Source organism: Pogoniulus pusillus, chromosome 21 (genome assembly GCF_015220805.1).
Source record: "Pogoniulus pusillus isolate bPogPus1 chromosome 21, bPogPus1.pri, whole genome shotgun sequence".
In the NCBI taxonomy this organism is placed as follows: domain Eukaryota; kingdom Metazoa; phylum Chordata; class Aves; order Piciformes; family Lybiidae; genus Pogoniulus; species Pogoniulus pusillus.
This window is the reverse complement of record NC_087284.1, coordinates 21,675,341-21,700,812: the sequence shown is the minus strand read 5'-3', so window position 1 is coordinate 21,700,812 and position 25,472 is coordinate 21,675,341. Positions and strand designations below refer to the sequence as shown.

The following is a 25,472-nucleotide window of genomic DNA, read 5'->3' as shown; positions in this document are numbered from 1 at the left end:
AACCCTCGCAGGAGGCGGCCGCCCTGGCAACCGCACATGCGCGCTGCCGCCCGCGGGAGGGGCGAGGAGAAGGGCGCTGGGAGCGCGGCTGCTGCCGCCGCGCTCCGGCCGAGCGCGCATGCGTGCCCCGGCGCGGCTGAGGGCAGCGGAGGCTGTCCGGATGTCCGCGGCGGTTGCGCGGAGCCGCTCGCTGGTGGAGCTGCGAGGGGCTGCGCTGGGCCCGGGCGCCCCCGGGCACGGAGGAGGGCTGGCAGGCTGGCTGTGGAGCGCGCAGTACTGCCAGCGGGCGCCGCCAGCTTGGCCGCTGCTGCTGGGTGCGTGTGGCCAGCCGCGGCCGTCAGAGGCGAGAGCAGAGCTGGCCCAGAGGCAGTTCTGCAGAAGCACGGCGTTGTGGCCTGGGTGCTGGGTCTTGTCGCTCTGAAGAGGTGCACCCCTGAGCCCACAGAAATACAGGAGTGTTTAAGGGTGCAGCCGAGAAGCGGTTACCGACGTCTCCAGGGTCTGAACGGCGGCAGCGCAGGGCTGAGCTGCGCCGTGCTGATGCCCTAGGGCAAAGGTGAGCCCAGAAGTGCGGCTGCAGGCAGAAGCACAGGTTCGTGGAAGAAGGGGAGGTGTACTTGCCTGCCTGCCTGCCTTCATAGCGGCGGAGAGCGCCGTGCTCTCCCGCTGGGTGCTCATCTGAAATCTCTGGAGGTCAGTGCCTGTGCCAGGCGGTATCTCTAACGGGCAGGCTTCATGTGCAGCGATCCCTGGGCAAAATGCATACGGGTGTTGGCATGGTTTCAAATGCAGATAACGCTGGTTTGCCACTGTGGTCTAAAGATTTGCTTTAACAGCCAGCCTTCCAGAACGATGTTGGTAACTATCCTCGTTATAATGCAGTGATATGGCCTCTTCTATGAGCAGCTTCAGCATGCATGAGTCAAGTGTCTTCTCCCCACAACTACCCCCAGAGTCTCCAGTGGTCCAGAAATCATTGCTCAGTTTGATACAGCTCTTACCTGACTGCAGAACAGCACAGAGAAAGGTTTTACATGTGTGATGACAAATACAGAGAATCCCAGTTACAGCAGCCTTCCAGTGCAGTTGGTGGTCTAAGGTGATCTAGATCATAGGTGATTTAACATCTTACTGCCACAGTATCATAGAATCAAGCAGGTTGGAAGAGACCTCCAAGCTCATCCAGTCCAACCTAGCACCCAGCCCTGTCCAGTCAACCAGACCATGGCACTAAGTGCCTCAGCCAGGCTTTGCTTGAACAGCTCCAGGGATGATGACTCCACCACCTCCCTGGGCAGCCCATTCCAATGGCAAATCACTCTCTCTGTGAAGAATGCCCCACTTTCCAGAATCATTGAATCAGCCAGGTTGGAAGAGACCTCCAAGACCATCCAGTCTTAAGACTGTGTCCCCTTGTTCTGTTGCTGGTTGCCTGGCAGAAGAGACCAACCTCTCCTGGCTACAGCCTCCTTTCAGGTAGTTGTAGACAGCAATGAAGTTAGCCCTGAGCCTTCTCTTCTCCAGGCTGCACGACTCCCACCAGGCTACAACCTCCCTTCAGTACTGCAAGAGGAGCAAGATAAACATATCACTCTGACATATCCACTTCCTATTTCCATTTATGTATTTGAGCCTCCCATCAGTATTACTTTAAAAGTGCTGGTTTATCTTATTACACAGCAGTGAAATATTTAACACTAGATGTTTGTCTTCCAGAACAGAAATAATTATTTACTTGTTGTGCATCAGGAATAGCCTATACGAATGTTGAAATTGTTCTTGTGTGCTATTTTGTTTCTCATCTAGAGAAAGTTTGGAAGGATACCAGTTTGGGAAGTCTGTTTTTAAACTCTCAGATTAGGAATTTCTGGCATAAGTTTTCTTAAGAGGGAATATGCTGCTAGCAGTAGCACCTAATTGAAGACTATTAAATCTTACAGGCTTTCTAACTTCAAAGGCTTATTACTGGAAAGATAACAAGCACAGAAGAGAGGTTTAAGCATATTTTAGGTGTAGAAAATAACCCGTGAGAGAGATCATAAACTGCTGAAGTTTGTACTGTATATCTGTAAAGTTTGTGAAAGTATTTTTCTAAGTGGGATCTGAAGAGTTGTATGGTAGCAGTTGCTCCATCTCCCTGTCTTGGTTAATGCAGAACCCTGCAGAGTTGCTTTTGTGAAAAGGATCACTTGCCTTTGAATGACAACTCGAAAGAACATCTTCAGGAGTGTGATGGCTTGGGTGTTACCCACCCCCTCACACTTAAGAAAATCACCCAGGCTAGACTCAGCCGAGCTGGAAATAAAGGAATGAAGCTTTATATTTACAGCTCAGCACAAGATACAAGCAGATACTTACAATCTATACAGCTATAGACAGAAATAGACAAGTAAAAGTAATATAGAAACCAGAGTCCCCGGCAGGGACTCCCAACCACCCTTCCACTTTCTTCCCAGACTTTGCCTTATGCCCAAGGTGAGTTTGGAGAATTGGCCAAGGGGGGGTTAGGAAGCAGAAAGATTACTCACACAGACAGCAGTTTAGAGAGACAGAAGTGCAGCCCAAAGCCAGAGAGCAAACACTGTGTTATCTATGTTTGTGTTCTTGTTCTTATACATCTCAGCAAGCCTATGAATGAATCAAACATCATCATTGTTTCCTTTTCACAGCCTATCATCTAATTCTTCTCACCAAAATATTCTAGCTAGCTTCAAACTAGCGCAAGGAGACTCATGAATGTTCATGGCAGCTGGTCAGGATTCCTCCCTTACTCCCGTTTACAATCTACTTTATCCCAGGATCATCTTTAAGATGTCATTCTCTAGGCCATTGTGTAGAGGACAGCTAAGGACATTCAGAACCTACTGTGTGAATCCTGGCAAGGGGGAGAGATCACAGTGTGGTTACATGTGCTCTAGAATGGAAGGGCAAAGTAGATCTTGCTAGAGCTTCTGCTAGGAAAAGTATCTGTAAGTAATGCACTGTTCATTCAAAGAACAAAACTGCAGTGAAAGCTTTCTGCTGAGGAGACCAAGGCACTGCCATAAAAATTGGATTAAAAAGTGCTAAGATGTATGGGACAAACTGAGAGAGAGCTGATGTAAAATGTGCTTAGTGAGGATGTACCCCAGAGCCCTCATCTGCCATGCATGTTAATGTGGCATCAGGTAGGGCACCAGCTGCTTCGGTACTAAGCCTGGAAGACTCATTTATGCATAGCAGGGTGACTGTGAACAGAATTAAAGTTACACTGGGTGTCAGCAGACTATCATGGTGAGAGATGTATCTCACTTTTATTAGCTTCCAAGCTAGGTCAAATCCATATTTTCATCTTGCAGACATTTCTAGAAGCTAATTTGTCTAGCTGCCTAATATTTTTCATTGCTTAATCCTGCCCACTGTTCCTCATCTCTAGGCAGCACATGCACATACCTATAAGCATGTGCCCTTAAAATAGGAATTGCACTGTGTTGCAATGCAGCTACCTTTCCTTAAGTATGTCCTGCATTGCCACCTTCAAAGTTCTTATTTTAACTGTTCTTGGACCACAACTTAATCACTTGGCCACCTCAGGAAGGAGATTTCTAGAAGAAAACCAGCTTGATGCCAGCATGGAAGTGCTGACCCGAGCCATATTCATGCTGGCCCATGGATAAGTGAGCAGAGAAGTAGAGAAGATCAAAGGAGAGCAAGGGTTTTTTTTGGCAGAGTTTTTAGGGGACATTAATATGCAGCAGCTGCAAGATAGATAGCTATGGACTGATAGGAAAGAATAATATGGTTTAGCAGGTCCTTTAGGACAAGGACAAAGAAAAAGGAAGGGAAAAGTGTGAGTCAGTAGGAGAGAGCATACCTGAACACTTAATCTGATTTAAAGAAAGACCTGGACTAGGAATAAGTAAAACAAAAGAAGTGAAGTGGGCCAGAGGGCAGGATAATTGACAGTGCACTGACTCATCCATCAGCACACACATTTGCCATCTATGCTTTGAAGGAATTGAAGGCCAGGGACCAGCAGAATGGTAATCAGACACCTCTCTCCCAGACTTTCTACCAGCACTCCACTTTTCTTGCACCAAATCCTCCTAGCTCAATAATGGACCCATATAGCTCTTTACAGCATCCTCTGTCTCACTTGAGACATGATGAACAGCCTCACCACCAGTTCTTTCCATTGCATGGGCAGCCTGTGGTCAGAGAGCAGCTGGGACTTCTTCTGTGAAGAACTTCCTCCTAACATCCAGCCTAGACCTCTCCCAGCACAACTTGAGACTCTGTCCCCTTGTTCTGTTGCTGGTTGCCTGGCAGAAGAGCCCAACCCCACCTGGCTACAGCCTCCCTTCAGGTAGTTGTAGGCAGCAATAAGGTCACCCCTGACCCTCCTCTCTTCCAGGCTGCACAACCCCAACTCCATCAGCCTCTTCTCAGGGCTGTGTTCCAGGCCCCTCACCAGCTTCATTGCCCTTCTCTGATCACATTCCACATATTTAGCAGAATAGTGCCACAACAAAACAGTCATCAGTACAAAGTCTTGGTGAGCTATGATATAAAACAATGCCAGAGAGGAATATAAAAAGACATACTGAACACTACACTGTTTCTCTCACTGCTTACTATTAAAAGGATCTTTGCCCTTTTGTAAAAGGCCAGGAAAAATGAAACAAAACACACAAAATCAAACCAACAGAAAAAAAGAGGTAGCAGATTAAGAAACTAAAGTGCTTCAACCTGATCTTTTTTAATGGCTGGTTGTCCCATTAGTGATTTTTTTATAATGAATATCCCTAAAGAAGAGATTAATTCACCATGAATTTAAAGTAGATAGTGGTCTTTGAATGCTGTATTTTTCCCCCTAAACCACATTATGATAGACTCATAGAATCAGCCAGGTTGGAAGAAACCTCCAAGCTCATCCAGTCCAACCTAGCACCCAGCCCTATCCAATCAACCAGACCATGGCACTAAGTGTCCCATCCAGTCTTTGCTTGAACACGTCCAGGGACAGCGACTCCACCACCTCCCTGTCCTACTGGCCACACTGTTCCTGATCCAGGCCAGGATGCCATAGGCTCTGCTGCCCACCTGGGCACTCTGCTGGCTCATGTCCAGCTACTATCTACCAGTACTCCCAGGTCCCTTTCTGCCTGGCTGCTCTCAGCCACTCTGTCCCCAGCCTGTAGTGCTGCTTGGGGTTGTGGTGGCCAAAGTGTAGAACCCTGCACTTGGCCTTGTTAAATGTCATCCAAAGCCAATGTCCTTGGTCTGCATCACCAGCAAGGGAGAAAACAGCAAAAACTGAAACTGATCCATTTGTGTGTGCAAGCAAATAAGAGCCAGAACAGACCACCCAGACTGCGGTGAAGGTGAGTGGGCTCATAGCACACTCCTCAGGACACTGCAGCCAGATCAAGAGAAAACAGCAAAAGCCTGCATAGGCAGACAAAGAAATGCCAGAAGTCCTGTACAGCACTTTGCATGATGTGAACTCAGACCCATTGCCTAACACATTTACAATGGTGCTCCACTGCTGGAAAAGCATTTCTCTTCCTATTCATCATATCCATTAGAGCTGGGTTTTAATTAAGAGGAAACCTGGGATTTAATTAAGAGGAAAGGCTGTAATTAATAGCAGCACTGGTGCTAAGGTTTTGTCACAGTGATGATCAGACTGTGTTGTTAACACTTTGTGCTGTAAAGTGTTAACTGTTAGAAAAAGCCTTCATTTCAAAAGCAGACAAGCATAGAATGTCAGGGGCTGGAAGGGATCTCAAAAGCTCATCCAGTCCAACTGCCCTGCCAGAGCAGGATGTCCTATATCAGATCACACAGGAACGCATCCAGAAAGCAGAGCTCAGTACACAAATGGGATCACAATTTTTCTGGACTTTGGGTAGTCTTCAAATTTCTCAAGGTACCACCTGGAAAAAAAAAAAAAGACATCTAATGAGTATGGACCTTTCAGAATGATGTCAGGGAAAATAAGTAACTGTACAACATGTTCGATTCAATGCATAGAACCACTCAGGGTTGGAAGGGACCACCACAAGGATCATCTAGTTCCAACCCCCCTGCCACGTGCAGGGACACACTACCCTAGATCAGTCTGGACAGAGATATGTCAATCCAATTGATATTTTCTGGCTACAAACAAAAAAAATTACCTTCAGGACCTACTTTGGCTAAAAAACTGCCATTTACCATTGTGGTAGCTCGAGGGATTCCAGGCTGTGCTAAGTTTGAGCCTAGCTGGGATATTTTGGTGAGAAGAATTAGATTGCAGGCTGTGAAAAGGAAACACTGGTGATGTCTGCTGCACTCACAGGCTTGTGGAGATGTATAAAAGCAAGAACACAAACATAGAGATGTATAAAAGCAAGAACACAGACAGACAACACAGTGGCTGTGTGTCTCTGGCTGCCTGCACTTTTCTCCCTAACCTGCTTTCTGTGTAACTAATCCTTCTGCTTTCTAACCCCCCTGGCTGATCCTCCAAACTCACCTTACACGTAAGGCAAAGCCTGGGATAAGGTAGAGGGATGGAAAGGAGGTGGAAGGGTGGTTGGGAGCCCCTCCTGGGCATTCAGGTTTCTGGGAGGGCTGTTGTGTTTCTGTATTCCCTTTACCTTGTATATAGCTGTAGATATTGTAACTATCTTGGAGGTCTCTTCCAACTTGATTGATTCTATGAACTGCTTGTACATTGTGCTAAGCTGTAAATAGAAAGCTTCATCCCTTAATTCCCAGCTCAGCTGAGTCTAGTCTGGGTGGTTTCATACCAGTGGGGAGGGCAGGTAACACCCAAACCATCACCCAGGTCCTCCTTACACAAAGCCATAGGGATAGAGGCCCATGCCAGGGGGATGGACCAGCCCATCCCAGGGTGCTGTAATATTCTATTCCTTTCTCAGTATCACAGCTTAAAAGACCGTGCCTGATTTGATCCCTGTCCCTTCTCCTCCCTGCTTTTCTTGCTTCTGCCTCTCCCAGCAGTGTGTGCCGCTGTCTCTGTACGCAGGGGAGCTGAGCCACCGAGGCCTTGCAGGCTCCAGCAGGGGCAAGGTGGTGTCAGCCTACCCTTAGCCTGACTGAGGGTGCAGGGTTCTAGAAGGCCAGTTTGGGCCCAGTGGATTTTATGCACATTCTACCTGATAGTCTTCTGCATAAATACTCTTGTAAACAGAGCCTCTCTTTACAACTTCTGCTCAGTGTGCAGCAGCCTCGTTCTCACTCCTGAAAAGGGGTAAGAGTCACAGGCTCACAGGGTGTTAGGGCCTGGAACCCCCTAGGAGATCATCCAGTCCAAACCCCTGCCAGAGCAGGACCACACAGGAACACATGCAGACAGGCCTTGAAAGGCTCCAGAGAATGAGACTCCACAGCCTCTCTGGGCAGCCTGTGCCAGTGCTCTGGGACCCTTGCAGTCAAGAAGTTTCCCCTTGTGTTGAGCTGGAACCTCCTGTGCTGCAGCTTCCATCCACTGCTGCTTGTCCTCTCCCAGGGAGCAGTGAGCAGAGCCTGTCCCCCCTGCTCCTGACCCCCAGCCCTCAGCTGTTTATAGACATTTATTAAATCCCCTTTCAGTCTTCTCCACACTAAGCAGCCCCAGGGCCCTCAGCTTCTCCTCATCAGACAATGCTCCAGTCCCCTCATCATCCTCATAGCTCTCTGCTGGACCCTCACCTGCAGATCCCTGTCCCTCTTCAACTGGGGAGCCCAAAACTGAACACAGTGTTCAAGATGAGGTCTCAGCAGGGCAGAGTAGAGGGGCAGGAGAACCTCCCTAAATCTGCTGGACACACTCCTAATACACCCAGGATCCCATTGGCCTTCTTGGCCACCAGGGCACATTGCTGTGCCATGAATGTTATCCAGCAGCACTCCCAGGTCCCTCTCCACAGGGCTGCTCTCCAGCAGATCACCTCCCAGCCTGTCCTGCTGCAGTTTATTATTCCTCCCCAGGTGCAGGACTCAGCACTTGTCCTTGCTGAACCTCATTTGGTTCCTCTGCGCCCAGCTCTGAGTCTGTCCAGGTCTCTCTGGATGGCCACACAGCCTGCAGCTGTATCAGCCAAGCCTCCCAGTTTGGTGTCCTCAGCAAACCTGCTGAGCAGACTCTGTGCCCTCATCGATGACGTTGAAGAGGACTGGACCCAGCCCTGATCCCTGGGGGACTTCACTGTTTACAGGTTTCCAGCTGAACCTAGTTTATTGTGTTCTCCAGAACTGGGTATGCTCATGGCCCCAGACTGGAACAACCACTCATCCTAAGGACATTTAATTGCCAGCTAAAACCAGTTACTGCTGCCTGCAGTAGGAAATCATAGCAAGGTGAGAACAGCCAGGGAAGGAATAGCCTGCTGTTGCAATACACATGTTGCTGCACATCCTGAGTATTTGCATTTTAGGAGGAAAAGAGGGATGTGAGGGGAAATCAAAAACATTCAAGGAGCTAACGTGTCAGATTGTGTAATGACTTCATGAGGAAGCAAGAGGTACTTCATGTACTGGAACAACAGTCCTGTTCTGGAGAGAAACATCTTCAGTTCCAGTAAGGATATGGAGAATCACAGAATCACAGAATGTCAGGGGCTGGAAGGGACCTCAAAAGCTCATCCAGTTCAACCCCCCTGCCAGACCAGGATCACCTAGATCACATCACGCAGGAACATATCCAGACAGGTTTTGTTTGTGTCCAAAGGAGACTCCACAGCTCTCCTGGGCAGCCTGTTCCAATGTTCTGTCACCCTCACAGGCAAAAAAGTCCTCCTCATGTTTACATGAAACTTCCTATGCCTCAGTTTCCACCTATTGCCTCTTGTCCTGTCTTCAGGTATCACCCAGCAGAGCCTGGCTCCATTCTCCTGGCACTCACTTTCATGTATTTATAAATATTGATGAGGTCACCTCTCAGGCTCCTCTTCTCCAAGCTGAAGAGCCCCAGCTCCCACAGGCTCTCCTTGTAAGAGAGACTTAATCATCTTTGTGGCTCTGTGATGGACTCTCTCAATCAAATCTATGTCCCTCCGGAACTGGGGCACCCAGAACTGGACACAGTACTCCAGATGCAGCCTCAGCAGGGCAGAGTAGAGGGGCAGGAGAACCTCTCTTGAACTACTAAGCACAGCCCTTCTAATACACCCCAGAATGGCATTGCCCATCCTGGCCATGAGTGCATACTGCTGGCTCATGATCAACCTCCCATCAACTAGGACCCCCAAATCCTTTTTCCCTTCACAGCCTTCCAACAGGTCAGTCCCCAACCTAAACTGATCCCTGGGGTTGTTTATTCCCAGGTATCAAACTGAATGTGACAAACACTACTCTAGCCTTACTGCTGATCCCCTTCAACGAGCATCTCTGTTTTCAAATCAGGAAAATCTGAAAAGAACAAACCTGCTCTAGGGTAGGGTGTCCCTGCCCATGGCAGGGGAGTTGGAACTAGATGATCCTTGTGGTCCCTTCCAACCCTGACTGATTCTGTGAAATCACAGTATCACAGTATCACCAAGGTTGGAAGAGACCTCACAGATCATCAAGTCCAACCCTTTACCACAGAGCTCAAGGCTAGACCATGGCACCAAGTGCCACATCCAACCTTGCCTTGAACTGTCCCAGGGACGGCGACTCCACCACCTCCCCGGGCAGCCCATTCCAGTGCCCAATGACTCTCTCAGTGAAGAACTTTCTCCTCACCTCGAGCCGAAATTTCCCCTGGCGCAGCCTGAGGCTGTGTCCTCTCGTTCTGGAGCTGGCCACCTGAGAGAAGAGAGCAACCTCCTCCTGGCCACAACCTCCCTTCAGGTAGTTGTAGACAGCAATAAGGTCACCCCTGAGCCTCCTCTTCTCCAGGCTAAACAACCCCAGCTCCCTCAGCCTCTCCTCGTAGGGCTTGTGCTCGAGGTCTCTCACCAGCCTCGTCGCCCTTCTCTGGACACGCTCAAGCATTTCGATGTCCCTCCTAAACTGGGGGGCCCAGAACTGAACGCAGTACTCGAGGTGTGGTCTGACCAGTGCAGAGTACAGGGGCAGAATGACCTCCCTGCTCCTGCTGACCACACCATTCCTGATGCATAGCACTACCAAATCTCACTTGTCTGCCTATCTTATATAACAAACACCTTTACTCTTATTTTCAGATATTGACTCTTCTGTATCTCCAAAACAACAATAAAAAAAATTACCTTCATCTGGGCTCCTTAAAGGTGCAGATATTTATATTTCAATGGCTAAGTGCAAGACCAAAGCTGGAATAAGCAGAAAATAAAGCATGCACTCTATGATAACCTGCAGCTGCAGAATACCTGCATCATACTATTTATCCTTTTCAGCCTTGTCAACTTCTTTTAAGTTTCTCAAACTAAACAGCCTACACCAAAATATCCTTACCTACACTGAGTCTCTATTTTTACTGGTTTTCCTGTACCCATTTCCATTTTTTAGTCATAGAATCAACCAGGTTGGAAGAGACCTCCAAGCTCATCCAGTCCAACCTAGCACTCAGCCCTATCCAGTCAACCAGACCATGGCACTAAGTGCCTCAGCCAATCTTTTCTTGAAGACCTCCAGGGATGGTGACTCCACCACCTCCCTGGGCAGCCCATTCCAATGCCAATCACTCTCTCTGTGAAGAACTTCCTCCTAACATCCAGCCTAGACTTCTCCCAGCACAACTTGACACTGTGTTCCCTTGTTCTATTGCTGGTTGCCTGGGAGAAGAGGCCACCCCCCACCTGGCTACAGCCTCCCTTCAGGTAGTTGTAGGCAGCAATGAAGTCACCCCGAGCCTCCTCTTCTCCAGGCTAAATGCTTTTTCCTTTAGTCCTAACTACTTTCTTTAATGACTTCAGCTTTTCATAATGCACTGTAAGTGTAAAGCCCTGAAAAAGTGCTGCTGAGGCTTAATATAGACAGAACTCACCCATGGCAGGTCATCCTGAGTGCCATCACACAGCACTTAACACCACAACCTGCCAATCAGGCCCAGCCAACGTGGGTTTATGAAAGGCAGGTCCTGTCTGACTAATCTGGTCTCCTTCTACAACAAGGTGACCTGCCTAGGAGATGAGGGAAATGCCACAGATGTTGTCTACCTGGGCTTTAGTAAAGCCTTTAACACTGGCTCCCACAGCATTCTCCCTCAGAAACTCATGGCACAAGGCTTGGATGAGCACAGGAATAAAAACTGGCTGGGTGGCCAGGCACAAAGAATGGTGGTCAAGGGAATTAAGTCTGGCTGGTGGCAGTCACTAGTGGTGGCCCCCAGGGTTCAGTGCTGAGGCCTGTCCTCTTTCATATCTTGATCACTGATCTGAATGAGGGGATTGAGTATACCCTAGGTAAGTTTGCAGATGACACCAAGATGTATGCCAGTGTCCCATCTGCTACAGCATCAGGGAAGCCTTACAGTGAGATCTGGACAGGTTAGCCTGCTGAGCCAAGGCTAGCTCTATGAAAGTCAATAAGGCCAAGTACCAGATCCTCCACCTGGGATACAGCCCCATGGTAAGCTACAGACTTGAAGATGTGTAGTTGGAAAGCTGTGACTCAGAGAGAGACCTGGGGGTATTGGTTGACAGTCAACCACCTGAGCACACTGCTGACTCACGTGGCCAAAAAAGCCAATGGCATCCTGACTTGCATTAGAAACACATAGAGCAGCAGGAAGAGGGAGGTGATCATCCTCCTGTACTCAGCACTGGTGAGGCCACACCTCAAGTATTGTGTTCAGCTCTTGGCCAGTTACTAGAGGAAAGTATTGAGGTGATGGAGTGTGTCCAGAGAAGGGCAACAAGGCTTATGTAAGTCATGTGCTCCAAGCCCTTCCAGGAGCATCTAAGGGAGTTGTTCAGTCTAGATAAGGGGAAACTGAGGGAAGACCTGATCCCTTTCTACAACTACCTGAAGAAAGCTGGAGTGAGGAGGAGGCCTGCCTCTTCTCCCCGCTGTCAAGTGATAGGAATGGAGGAAATGGTTTCAGGTTGGATGTTAGGAAATATTTCTTCACTGAAAGGGTGATCAAACATTGGAATGGTCTGCCCAGAGCAGTAGTAGAGTCATTGTCCCCAGTGATGTTTAAGCAGCATGTGGACCTGATGCTTCGGGATGTGGTTTAGTATTGACCCTGCAGGGCTCGGTTGGACTGAACGATCTCTGAGACCTCTTCTAAAGAGATGTATTCTGTGTGATAAGATACAAGAAAAAGCTGAGAAACCTGGCATTCCTTTTTCTGGCAAAGAAGAAACTAAGGGGAGCTTTTATTATTGTCTACAGGTACTTAAAAGGAAATTATTTAAGACAATGGAGCAAAACTATGAATCAAAAGCAAACTCCTGCATCTGGAATTCAATGGCACCAAGCAGAAGTTCAGGCCAGATACTGAATGGCTCTGCACATGGATATAGACAAATAAAACATGAGTCAGCAATGGATCCTTGCAGTCGAGAAGGCTATTTGCATTCTAGCTTGCTTTAGCACACAGAGAGCCACCAAGCCAAAAGAAGTGCTTATTCTCCACTAATCATCATTTTGAGAGCCTGCATCTGCTTTACTGCCTCAATTTTTCAGCTTCCTGTGAAATAAAGATGTGCACAAACCAGATACAGAATCCAGAGTTAAGATGTCTGCATGGCTGGATCATAAGGTTGAGACAATTGGGCTTGTTCAGCACACAAAAGAAATTAGAAGGCATATCTACATGCAGTCTTCCACTACCTGTGGTGATACAAGAGAGAAGGCATAGCCATACACCTCCTGGATGTGCACAGCAAATGGACAAGTGGATGGGCATAAAAGCTGCAGCCTAAAGAATGCCAACTGAAAGCAAGGAAAATAACTCCTCCCTGTGAAAATGAGAAAAATTCAGCTTCAGTGTGTATGGGGTTTGTCTGAGCTGGAGTTCACTCTCAGCAGAGCACCTTTCTGCTGGTGTCTTTTGCAGTGCTGTAACTGGGTGTTGACAACAGTGTTTCAGCTGCTGCTGAGCCAGGTACCAAGGCTGTGCTTCTCCACTGTTTTCACCCTACAGGAGTACACTGGGGGGGTGATCAAGATCTTGGGAGAGGACATAGCTGGGCCAGCTGGGCTCCTCAGTTCAAGAGAGATGTTGAGATACTGGAACATGTCCAGAGATGGCCAACAAAACTGGTGAGGGGCCTGGAGCACAGCCCTGTGAGGAGAGGCTGAGGGAGCTGGGGGTGTGCAGCCTGCAGAAAAAGAGGCTCAGGGCTGACCTCGTTGCTGTCTACAACTACCTGAGGGGAGGCTGTAGCCAGGTGGGGTTGGTCTCTTCTGCCAGGCAACCAGCAACAAAACAAGGGGACACAGTCTCAAGTTGTGCCAGGGGAGGTCTAGGCTGGATGTTAGGAGGAAGCTCTTGCCAGAGAGTGATTGACATTGGAATGGGCTGCCCAGGGAGGTGGAGGAGTCGCCATCCCTGGAAGTGTTCAAGAAAAGCCTGGATGAGGCACTTAGTGCCATGGTCTGGTTAACTGGCTAGGGCTGGGTGCTAGGCTGGACTGGCTGAGCTTGGAGGTCTCTTCCAACCTGCTTGATTCTGTCAAAGTGACTAAAGGGGATTCCATGCTATATGACATCAGCTCAGATGTATAAGCTAAGTGAAGGAAGGAAGTGTGGGGACAGTCGTTGATGGTGTCTGTCCTCTAGAGCAACCACTATGTGCATTTGGTGACTCCTGGGAAGCAGTGCTCCGAACTTCTCTACTTTGTCTCAAGCCAGATGATAACATCTTTGTTTGCTTTTGCTTTGCATTAAAGTTGCTTCTATCTTACTGCAGGCCTTTTGTTGTATTTTGCCTCTGCTCTTTCCGTCTAAGACTGGGAGTGACAGAGCAGCTGGATTGGCATTTGGCACTCAGCCAGGGCCAAACCACCAGCTGGTGCTTGGCCAGAGGTGTGTTGAAGCTTGCACCCTTGGAGACACTCAGAATGCAACTGGATGAAGACTTGCAGTTACAGAGTAGAGATTGTATTAAATATAACCTACCACAACTGTTCTCTTATTGCCTGTACACTTGATTATAGTCAACTCCATATCAGATTGTGTGTAAAGTGTGCCTGTTACAGAAGCTTTGAGTGATTTCCAAACTGTCAGTATCATAGAGATGTTTAAGGCACAAGGGGATATAGTACATGATGAATTAAACCAGTTCTCCAGAACTTGTCTTTACAGATCCAGGATGAACTGTCAACTTCAACATAATTGATTAGCTCACTGTGTTGACACTCGTGTTTCTGCTCACTCTCAGCCACTGTGATATCAGTGTCTTTCACAAGAGCTGCTCTGCAACATCCCTAGGGGATTAGGCATAATTTGTGAAACGCAAAGTGTGGCATAGAGGCCACAGAAATAAGACACAGGCACTTACTGGTGGTGTTGCTTTGCCCTCGAACCCAAGATGAACAGCGTACACAAGGCGAATGAGAGGCTTTCAATGCTGTAGCAGGCAAGAGCAAACCCAAACCATTCCAGGATCTCCCCAAAAAAGTTGGCTCCACTGACGTACTCAAACAGGCCTCCTGAAACCAGGACAGAGTTACTTTTAAAGCAGCATAATCAAGGAGATGTTCAGTGCTATCTTTGAGTCAAGCAAGAGCTGTATCACCAATGTCCCTATATATCGTTTTTGAAGGCAGTGGAAGCAGCATTTCTCAGTTCAAGCTGCACTGCTAAGGATCACTTCAGGCCTCATTTTAAGACAGACCAGCTCCATTTTCCCTCTTTAAAAAAATCACTAACCAAAAGTAGGTTTACCAGTATCAGAAGCAAGTTCATAGCTCTGTAAATAATCACTTAGTTCTATCAAACCAGCTCTTCAAACATAAACTACACCTTTCTCAGATACATACATGTGTATTTGCCCCTTTGAGTGTCCCAGGGAATACTCCCAGGCTTGGTTAGCATGCAATGGTTAAGTACTTCAGAAATTAAGTTAATTATTAATAATATTATTATGATGATGAAATAAAGTTCCAAATTCAACTATCCAGCTTGAAGTAGATTGTTGATGGCCACATCCAAAAAGTGGCTGTCAATGGCTCCATGTCCAAGTGGAGTCCCTTAGGGATCAGTCCTGAGACCAGTCTTGTTCAACATCTTTGTCAGTGCCATGGACAGAGGCATTGAGTGCAGCCTCAGCAATTCTGCTGTTGACACCAAGCTGTGTGGTGCAGCAGACAGGCTGGAGGGCAGGGATGCCATGCAAAGGGACCTGGACAGGCTGGAGAGGTGGGCACAAGCCAACCTCATGAGGTTCAACAAGACCAAGCAGAAGGTCCTGCAACTGGGTTGAGGCAATCCCAAGCACAAATATGGGCTGGGCAATGAGTGGATGAAGAACAGCCCTAAGGAGAGGGACTTGGGGATGCTGGGAGACAAGAAGCTCAACACGAGTCAGCAGTGTGCACCTGCAGCCCAGAAAGCCAAGCAGAGCCTGGGCTGCAGCAGCAGCAGTGTGGCCAGCAGGGCCAGGGAGCTGATCCTGCCCCTCTGCTGTGCTCTGCTGAGACCCCACCTGGAGTACTGCATCCAGCTCTGGAGCCCCTGGGACAAGAGGGCTGTGGAGATGCTGGAGTGTGCCCAGAAAAGGGCCATGAGGATTATCAGAGGGTTGCAGCACCTCTCCTATGAGGATAGACTGAAAGAGTTAGGACTTTTTAGTCTGGAGAAGAGGAGGCTTTCAGGTGACCTTTTTGTGGCATTCCAGTGTCTGAAGGGGGGCTACAAAAAAGCTGGGGAGGGATTTCTTAGGCTCTCAGGGAGTGACAGGACTAGGGGGAATGGAGCAAAGCTGGAGGTGGGGAGATTCAGAGTGGATGTGTGGATGAAGTTGTTCAGCACGAGAGTGGTGAGAGGGAGGTGGTTGAGGCCAGGCTGAATGAGGCTGTGTGCAGGCTGCTCTAGGGTAGGGTGTCCCTGGGCATGGCAGGGGGGTTGGAACTACATGATCCTTGTGGTCCTTTCTAACCCCAACTGATGCTATATTGTTTTGCTTCCATCAATTCTACCTCTTCAGTCCTGAAATTCAGTGAAGGTAGTAACTGGCAGTCTGCATTGAATATGCTTTGCAGCAAATTATGTCTAAACAATCAATATTCATCTGCTGGGAATTTTATAAAACAAGAACTTTCACCTGAACTCCAAAGTTAGAGTACAAATTGATAACATCCCTGCATGTGCTTTACTGGTGAGACTAAACAAACAAATATCTGCCAAGTGTAATAAAGGACATTTTAACTTAGCTTTAATTCACTGTTGCAGCAAAAGAGAAGCAGAATTCTAGCACTTGAAGTGCAGGAGCAACATAAAGACCAATTCCACTTGACTGTGCAGTAAGCATCTTCTTCCCTGCAGAACTTTTTTCATGCAGTCAACATGGTAAGTAGGTTCATATTAGGTTTTCCACATGGGTACTTGCTTTTATTTAATCAAGGTGACTTGATAATTTTCATAGGCATAAATCTAACAGTCTCCTGTCTGTGTATTTATTTCTTCCCATTTCATTTAACATCTCAGTAAAAGCAGACTTAAACCCAGCAGAATTCAGAGGTAGCCTGGTTTTCTGCTCAAGGTAGTAAACCCAGAAGAGTCTATTGTTTCCACATGTCAATAAACCTTAATGCTCCAGTAAGCTCCCTAAGTCCTTTCAGAGTCTCCGTTTTCCCAAGAAAGGTCAGAATATACCTAAATGCCCAACTTCCTCTGGACTTCAGTCACCTTTTCCCTGTGTCTCCCATCATCTAAGACACCTCCCTCTTCACACCTGGGACAATATAAGATGGGCCAGTCACACAACTGCTGATTACCTTCTGACTTACCCTTCTGCACCCACACTGGGATGATAATTTAGGTCTTTCTCCACTCACCTGCTGACACACTGTGAAATCACTTGAGGCAGAAAAACTGCTGTTTCCAGTTTCCTCTTGTGTCATAAATTACCATCTCTGATCAAACACATCAAGCTTTAGAAGGTCACCTTTATGCAGGTCAGAAAGGACCTCTTGAGCTTTATGTAGTCCAACAAGGAGCAGTGGGTGTAACTTGCCGCACAGGAGGTTCCACCTCAACATAAGGAGGAGCTTCTTTACTGAAAGGGTCACAAAGCACTGGAACAGGCTCCCCAGAGAGGTTGTGGAGTCTCCCTCTCTGGAGACTTTCAAGGCCTGTTTGGATGTGTTCCTGTGTGACCTGAGCTAGACTGTATAGTCCTGCTCTGGCAGTGGGGTTGGACTCTATCTCCTTGGGTGCCTTTCAGCCCCTAACATCATATGAGCCTGTGAACTCCCTGTAGACCAAACAGTCAGCTACAGCAGGCTGCTCAGGACCATGTCTGCTCCAGTATGAAGTACCTCTGATTGGAGATTCTACAACCTCTCTAAGCAATCTGTTCATGTGTTTGGACACCCTCACCACAAAACATGTGTTCATCTATAATTCCACGTGTTCAAAGTTTGTGTCCAGTGCCCCTTCTAATCTCACTGAGGACCACTGAGAAGAGTCTGGCTCCTTCTTCACTCCCTCCAATAATGTAATTGTGCTGGTTTGAGGCTAATTGGAATATTTTACCGAGAAATGAAATCCTTAGCTGTGAGAAGAAAGAAAAATCCCACCAGGACTCTCTATCACTCATTCTTCTGCTGAGAAATGCAACTTGTCAAAATATAGATAAGACACTCACTGCTCACACACTGCTCAGTTAACTCTCACTTCTGTGCCTGCTTTCTAGCAGTCTGGTCTCTGTGGCTGCCTCTGCCTTAACTCTAATCTGACCTAACCCTTTCTCCTCTAACCTCCTTGTCGTCTTTTTGACATCTCACTTCAGATCTCCAGATTTATCATGTGAGATATACATGGGTTGATCTGGTTATTTCTGAAGGGAGGGGAAGAGGGAGGGAGAAGGGGGGATTGGGTCAGGAGCCCTCCTGGGGACTCTATTTCTGGGAGGGGTATTGTGTTTCTGCATTACTTTCACCTTGTATATATGTGGTTGTATATTGTGCTAAGCTGTAAATATAGCTTCATTCCTTAACTTCCAGCTGGCTGAATCTAGCCTGGGTGATTTTTCTTAAGTGCAGGGGGGGGGCAGGCAACACCCAAACCATCACATCTGTGCATATACATGGACAAGCTCATCCTGAGACTCTTCCAGGCTGAACAGTCCCAGCCCTCTCCGAGTCACCTCAAATGAGAGATGCTTCTTTTGTTATCTACATTTCTGTAGCATCTTTACTCACCTCTTGGTATCTTGTAACCAGTCTCCCCTGGCTTTCTCAGATTTCTGAGGATATGGTCAGAATGAATGTTGATTGCCATGCCAACCAACCACCCTGTGAAACCTGAAAAGAAAGATGTAAAATCTGGGGTTTGGTACACTGAACCCAAGTGCTCTTTCAAAAGCAAGCTACGGTCATATATATCACACTATGATTCCATGACTCTATGATGCTCTTATGGATATTTCTGCATGAATTGGTACAGCTTTTGAAGAAGGAGGTCTAAGCTAAGAAGCAGTACCTTTAACTTGCCTTAGTCTAAGACACCATATTCAGTTTCCACAGTTCAGCTGACACAAACAACTTTGACAATTTGTGTCATGAGATACAGCCAGGCCTTTCAAAAACCAAGAACTATGTAATGACTGATAAAGGTAACTTGTGCCTAAACATCTGTATACAGCCAGAATCACAATTTAATGACAATTTGAAGCCAATATGAATATTGTAGCACAGCCAATGACTTGTAAGAGTGTTTAATTCATTAGATGTAGTCATGTAGCCTTTTTTATCTGTGGATCTTTTCTGTATATTTTATTGTAGATCACAAGATGAGTAATTGATTAGAGAGATTGTAGAGGGCCTCTGACTGAAATAAATCTGTCAGCCAGCACAGCAAGTTGGTGAATTGTTTAGATTATACTGTATACTCCCTCCCTCAAGGTGTTCAAGGCTTGGCTGGATGAAGCCTTGAGCAACCTGTTCTAGTGGGATACACCCCTGCCTTTGGTGGGTGGTTGGAACTCGATGAACTTTGAGATTGTTTCCAACCTAAACCATTCTGTGATTCTAGGACACACTGGGCTTATCTCCAAGCAACAGTCATGCAAGCAGCATGAGCAGTTCTATTGACATGCTGTACAATCCCAGTCTCACATTGAGCTCTTCAGCAAGCAGAGCTCACAGTAACCAACAGACCTCTAGAGAGGAAGAGTAGTGTATTTTTATGTTGTTAGACATATAAACATATATTCAGATGTAATGTGTACATTTCCCTAGCTTCCACAGCAAAACACACACACCAGAATTTTAAACACTGAAATAATGAGTCTTTCTCATTTTTGCCACAGGGACAAATCTCAGTGGCCCTTTCTTCTGTTGGTTGGTTTGTTGGAGGGTTTGGTCATTTGGTTGGTTTGTTGGGGTTTTTACTGGCAACACTCCCCTTTCCACAGCAGACTTCTGTGCAATAAAAGGAATCATGAAACGGTGAAGGAGTTAATGACTTATTTAGTTGGGTCATTCACCAAAACAGCTGAATCATTTATACCAGGCTTTCACAGAAATAGATTGTCTCCTTCTGCACCTACTGCCATAATTAGTCATTTAGGACTGAAATTCCTTATTTCATTGAATCAGAATCAGCCTGTTTGGAAGAGACCTCGAAGATCATTCAGGCCAACCTAGCACCCAGTCCTGTCCAATCAACCAGACCATGGCACTAAGTGCCTCAGCCAGGCTCTTCTTGAACACCTCCAGGGATGGTGACTCCACCACCTCCCTGAGCAGCCCATTCCAATGCAAATCACTCTCTCTGGGAAGAACTTCCTCCTAACATCCAGCCTGTACTTCCCCCACCACAACTTGAGACTGTGTCCCCTTGTTCTGTTGCTGGTTGCCCGGCAGAAGAGCCCAACCCCACCTGGCTACAATGCCCCTTCAGGTAGTTGTAGACAGCAATGAGCTCTGCCCTGAGCCTCCTCTTCTCCAGGCTGCACACCCCCAGCTCCCTCAGCCTCTCCTCATAGGGCTTGTGTTCCAGGCCTCATCAGCTCATCTGTCAACTAATCTGACACTGACATTGTGGGAAGAACTGTCAGTTCACAGCTCTGAAATAAAAGAGCTTAAAAGGCTTTAAGCTATAGCAAACAGGACAATTCATTGCAATAAAATGGGATTGAAGATGCCCTAAAATTACAGTAAGAAATAAAAAGCCATGAAGACAAAAGAAAACCACACCTAATGCTCTCACTGCATGTTTTAACTCACCTGTAATAAAACATGGATCTTGCAACCAGCCTGAGGGGTACTTTGCATAGTTGCTTAAGCTTCGACCTTGCAAGTATCCATTGTAAACACAGAAGAGAAGTGCTAGCACAAAGGTGAAAAATGGTGTTGGTTTTCCTTGCCGGATCAGGAGAGGAAATATGAGTGACCTATATCAAACAAGGGAAGAAAAGCTGTTGCATGAATAAACAGAAAGGACACTTTTAATATTCAAGCCAGTAAACCATAGTCAGTATTCTCCTGCTTATGGAACTCTCAATGGAGTCTTGGATTCCAGTTGGGAAGGATAATTATGCTTGCTTTAACACCTAAATGTTAATTTTGTTGTCTAATCAGAACATTAAGATGTGTCTCCCCTCCTGTCATGGCAGAAATGTTGAGCTTTGTATGGTTTACTGAAGACAGAAATTGTTAGTCTGGAGTCCTGCCAGGAGAGTTACTAAAGCAAGAGATGGAGAAGGAGAATGCAGTCAATTTGCTGAGGTAAAAGCTGTCCAGCTTGCCCTTGATGTGGCTGAACGTGAAAATTGGCCTATCCTTTACCTCTACACCGACTCATGGATGGTAGCCAATGCTCTATGGGGTTGGCTAAAGGACTGGAAGAAGCATGGTTGGCAGAGGAAAGGAAAGCCTATTTGGTGTGCTGATCTATGGCAGGACACTGATGCATGTCTGGAGAGAACTCCAGTGAAGGTGTGGCACATAGACGCACACATGCCTAAGAGCAGAGCTACTGAGGAGCATCAACACAACCAGCAGGCAGACCAAGCTGCTACAAACTCTGACCTTGACTGGAAACACCGAGGTGAGCTGTTCCTAGCTCGGTGGGGCCATGACTCATCTGGACATCAAGGCAGAGATGCAACATACCGATGGGCTCGTGATAAGTCAATTGACTTGTCCATGGACGCTATCAGCCAAGTCATCTATGACTGTGACATTTGTGCTGCTATTAAGCAGGCTAAGCAAATCAAGCCCTTATGGTATGGTGAAGCCTGGCAGATTGACTACATCACTTTACCTTGATCTCGTTCTGCCAAGCAGTATGTGCTAACGATGGTAGAAGCCAGCACTGGATGGCTGGAAACCTATCCAGTTCCACATGCTACTGCACCTAACACCATTCTTGGCTTGGAGAGACAGATCATGTGGAGACATGGAACTCCAGAGAGAATTGGGTCAGACAATGGCACTCATTTCAAGAACAATCTTGTGAAAAACTGGGCCAAAGAGCACAGCATTGAGTGGATCTATCACATACCCTACTGTGCACTGGCTCTGGGAAAGACTGAATGCTACAATGGTTTGCTGAAAAATACCCTAAAGGCCACCAGGGGGTGGAACTCTGAAAAACTGGGACAGACATTTAGCACAAGCTACCTGGTTGGTAGTAGAGGCTCTGTAAACAGTGCAGGACCTGCACAATCAGATTTGTTATCAACAGTGGATGGTGATAAAGTTCCTGTTGTATGTGAAAAGAATCTGATAGGGAAAACTGAGTGTTTTCTCCTTCAGGTGAAGGGAAACCTGTCCAAGGGTTGGTTTCTGCTGAAGGTCTTGGTCACACATACTGGGTAATGCAGGAGAATGGTGAAATCCAGTGTATTCCACAGAGAAATTGCCTTACTGAGAGCAGTTGCCATGTATTTGTCCATTCCACTCGCTTTTGTGAGTGGTCCTAGCTGCTTTGCAGACTCATCTCCCACCTGTAGGGCATTTGCACCAATAGCACAGCATCTCACCAGCCAGCTTAGGATTGGCTCTCCTGATTCACTTGAATATTCCTTTCTAACTTCCCTGATCTCTTTGAGGGGATCATTGGAATCCTAGATATCATCCTCCTCTTCCTCTGGTTGTGCTTGGTCTAAAACGTGGACTTTACTAAGAGCACTCTTAAACTCCTTAGAGACATTCTCCTTCCTGGCAGCCAATCTCACATAGTTCTGCTCATCACTGTATTGTGATCTAAGTATATTGGCCAAATCTCTAAGGCTGTATTTTTCCTCTTCCTCTGTCTACCAGAAGTCCCCTCCCCTAAATAGTCTCTTGAATCACTGTCAAACGTTTGGTCTTATCTTGTGCCTTGGATGGAGCCAAAAAACCTGTAGATGTTCCTTCTAGGGGGTATGAACTGCTATCTTTAAGTTTCAATTTAGTTTTAGAAACTGTTGCCAGAGGATTTGAACTAGGTGAAGAAACAGCATAGACTTCAACAGCTGGACCTGGTCTTTGGCTGCCTGCCATGATATTGTCAACAACTGAGACTTAGGCAGTTGTCCCAAAACCTTTGGGAGGAGGTGCAGCAGTGGACATGGCAGACCCCTGTGCTCTCCCCCCAAACAGAAATGGAAAGTTGTCCAGGATTCTGACCAAGTTCTCCAGACCTTATCTCTAACTCTGTTTGGGAGCAAATCTGCCTCTTTTGTTTTCTTAAAACAGCCACATTGGAATTTTTCATGCACAATGCTACCACTAGTCCTAAAATCAGAATTATTAGGGCTATATTCATACACGATAAGCAGAGTACTGCATTATATTACCCACCCCACACACACAATGAACTCACCCAGACTAGACTCAGCTGGCTGGAAGTTAAGGAATGAAGCTGAGAAATGTGTGAGAAGTGAGTTTCTTATCTGTATTTTGACCAGTTGTGTTTCTCAGCAGAAGAAAGAGTGATAATAGGTTACTTGTTTCTTTCTTTCTTACCACAGCTAAGGATTTAATTCCTCTCAGTTAAGTATTCCAATTAGCCTCAAACCAGCACACCTTATGACAACTGTTTAAGGCATGACAAATCCACACTGCCATCCCAACTGGGAAAGGAATGCTGATTGCTTTTTCTGGAGATTGCTGGAGTAAACAAGCTCCAAGCAAGAAAAGCAGGTGAATGTTTTTGTTTTGTCTGGTGTAGGTAGCCAACTCCCTATCTCCTACAGATTTAATTACAATCTATAACGACATAGGAGCATGATTACTGCAGCCAGAACATTCTCCACATGTTTGCCAGTTTTTCAAGGACCACTGCTTCAAAGGAGCCTCTCCATAGGAAGTTCTCAAGAACACATAACCAATTCATTAGTATGGTTATTTAAAGCCCACTACTTTACCACAGGCAGAACAGGATAACAAAGGTCTCAAACAGTCTATATTCACCTACAGAACAGCCTCAGAATCATAGAATCAACCAGGTTGGAAGAGGCCTCAAAGATCATCCAGTCCAACCTATCCCCCAACCCTATCCAGTCAACCAGACCATGGCACTAAGTGCCTCATCCAGTCTTCTCTTGAACACCTCCAGGGATGGTGACTCCACCACCTCCCTGGGCAGCCCATTCCAATGCCAATCACTCTCTCTGGGAAGAACTTCCTCCTAACATCCAGCCTGTACTTCCCCTGACACAACTTGAGACTGTGTCCCCTTGTTCTATTGCTGGTTGCCTGGGAGAAGAGGCCACCCCCTACCTGGCTACAATGCCCCTTCAGGTAGTTGTAGACAGCAATGAGCTCTGCCCTGAGCCTCCTCTTCTCCAGGCTGCACACCCCCAGCTCCCTCAGCCTCTCCTCATAGGGTTTGTGTTCCAGGCCCTTCACCAGCTTTGTTGCCCTTAGTCTAGTGACAGCTGACTGAACAAAAGGCACAGCCACTCAGTTCTGCTTTCTGTACAAACCTTTACCTTGTATTTCCAGCTTGCCCCAGTCATCGAGGGCGAGTTAAGATTCTATGCAAAAGCTAATCCCTTCACTTTTAATAACAGGAAAAGTGGGAGTAAAGATGCAGTCCCGGGTTTGCAAAGCCAATCAGCCACCAGGTGAAGAGCACATGCCATTCCTCTTGGCCACAAACATGTCTGTGAACACCTTCAGCCAAGGGAGACAGCCTCCCACGAGCAGCAGAAAGCAACTGCCTGTCAGACACGCACCAGGCTTCACCTTAGTCTGGCAAATCTCCACCGTATTAGTACGGTGGCAGAATTACTTCTGGATTACTACCAGTCACTGTGGTCAATGACTGGAAGTGAACAACAAAAAAACTTACCTGAACCCCTGATAAGCTCCCTCCTCCCCAGTAGTTTTACAACGTACCCAGATACCATTGGCTACATGGCAACATAGGGCACTAAGCCTCAGCTTCGACAGTATTTCAGTGAACCACCGAACGTCCTCAGCTGGGACACACAGAGATCATGGAGTCCAGCTCCCAAAACCAGCAGGTGCAACTGAAAAGTAGCTACCGCTCCACAACAAGAAGACTCTATCAGCATCCAGAGCTGAACTTTCCTTGTTGGAATGCTGCATCATTATTAGACGAGCAAGTCGTTGCTTTTGCAAAGCTGATGACAGAAGTTAGAGCAGACTGACGACACAGCACGCCGAGAGAGGACCGAACGCTCCGTTTATGCCAACGCTGAATGGCAGCAGAACAACGCATTGAGCACAGCACTGACACAATTACTTACTCTGCTCGTATAAAAGTATAGAGTGCCTTAATGTAAAGGAGAAAATGCCTTAGTGATTACTATAGTCAATATTAACAGTAGAACCTCAATCCCTGAAGCTAGAAAACAGCAACCGGGCATTTCTGTCAAGACTGACCGTGAGCTGTCACAAACCTGCACCCGTCCCGCATCTGCCCCCCCTCACTTTTCGGGCAAGCCTCAAACGGGAGCACCCGATAGAAGCCTCCCAGCTAAGCGCTCCAGCGCCAGCACCCCGCCAGTGTTGGCTGCCAATGCGTGTCCCTTCCTCCCCCCGCCCCGTCCCAAGGCCCCGCACCTGTGTGCGTAGTGAACGACAAAGCAGCCCAGCAGGCAGCGATTGGGCCAGTCGGAGGTTACAGGCCCACCGCAGGCGGCGAGCCCGAGAGGGATGAGAAGGGAGGGCAGCTCCTGCAGTACCCAGGCAGGGCGAGCGGGCAGCAGGCAGCCGAAGCGCCGCGAGGAGTACCGGCCGTAGGGCATGGGGATGAAGCAGAGCAGCAGGGCAGAGGCAGCACCCAGGGCCACCAGTCCATAGGACAGAAGCTCCAGCAGCCGCTGCTCCTCCGGGCCAGCCGCTCGCCTCCAGAGCCCGCACAGGCCGCCGGGCCCCATCCCGCGCCAGCAGCCCTCAGCAGGGCGCGCTGCGGCCCCTCCATTCATCGGCCGGCGGGCGGCACGCCCACTGCCGCCGCCACCA

At 47.5% G+C, this 25,472-nt stretch overlaps 1 protein-coding gene and 1 long non-coding RNA gene across 9 annotated transcripts; one reads left to right on the top strand and one right to left on the bottom strand.

The window, feature by feature from the left end:
* The first annotated feature begins 77 nt into the window (after positions 1-77).
* On the top strand, positions 78-13,786 carry LOC135184966 (uncharacterized). Its single transcript, XR_010306280.1, has 2 exons — positions 78-693; positions 12,271-13,786. It is a non-coding gene; the product is annotated as an uncharacterized LOC135184966 (long non-coding RNA).
* Positions 5,575-25,462, bottom strand: SRD5A1 (steroid 5 alpha-reductase 1). 8 transcript variants are annotated; one of them, XM_064161230.1, is made up of 5 exons: positions 25,071-25,462; positions 20,277-20,443; positions 18,249-18,350; positions 14,384-14,534; positions 5,575-5,918 (listed from the first exon to the last, which is right to left on the bottom strand). In XM_064161230.1, the coding sequence occupies exons 1-5, from the start codon at positions 25,433-25,435 to the stop codon at positions 5,852-5,854; spliced, it is 852 nt and encodes a 283-aa protein (XP_064017300.1). In that variant the 5' UTR covers positions 25,436-25,462; the 3' UTR covers positions 5,575-5,851. The 8 variants fall into 8 exon arrangements, with proteins under 8 accessions (XP_064017300.1, XP_064017307.1, XP_064017301.1 ...); XM_064161231.1 differs by lacking the exon at positions 5,575-5,918 and adding an exon at positions 7,160-7,230; XM_064161233.1 differs by lacking the exon at positions 5,575-5,918 and adding an exon at positions 12,427-12,568.
* Positions 25,463-25,472: the final 10 nt, after the last annotated feature.

What these genes read in the sequence shown, in the direction of transcription:
- SRD5A1 (XM_064161229.1), bottom strand. Translation starts at nt 25,435, where the DNA reads ATGAATGGAGGGGCCGCAGCGCGCCCTGCTGAGGGCTGCTGGCGCGGG. An exon ending in GTCGTTCACTACGCACACAG is followed by an intron (nt 20,444 to 25,070) that starts GTGCGGGGCCTT and finishes TGTTTGATATAG; the next exon opens with GTCACTCATATTTCCTCTCC. An exon ending in AGGGCAAAGCAACACCACCA is followed by an intron (nt 14,299 to 14,383) that starts GTAAGTGCCTGT and finishes GGGATGTTGCAG; the next exon opens with AGCAGCTCTTGTGAAAGACA.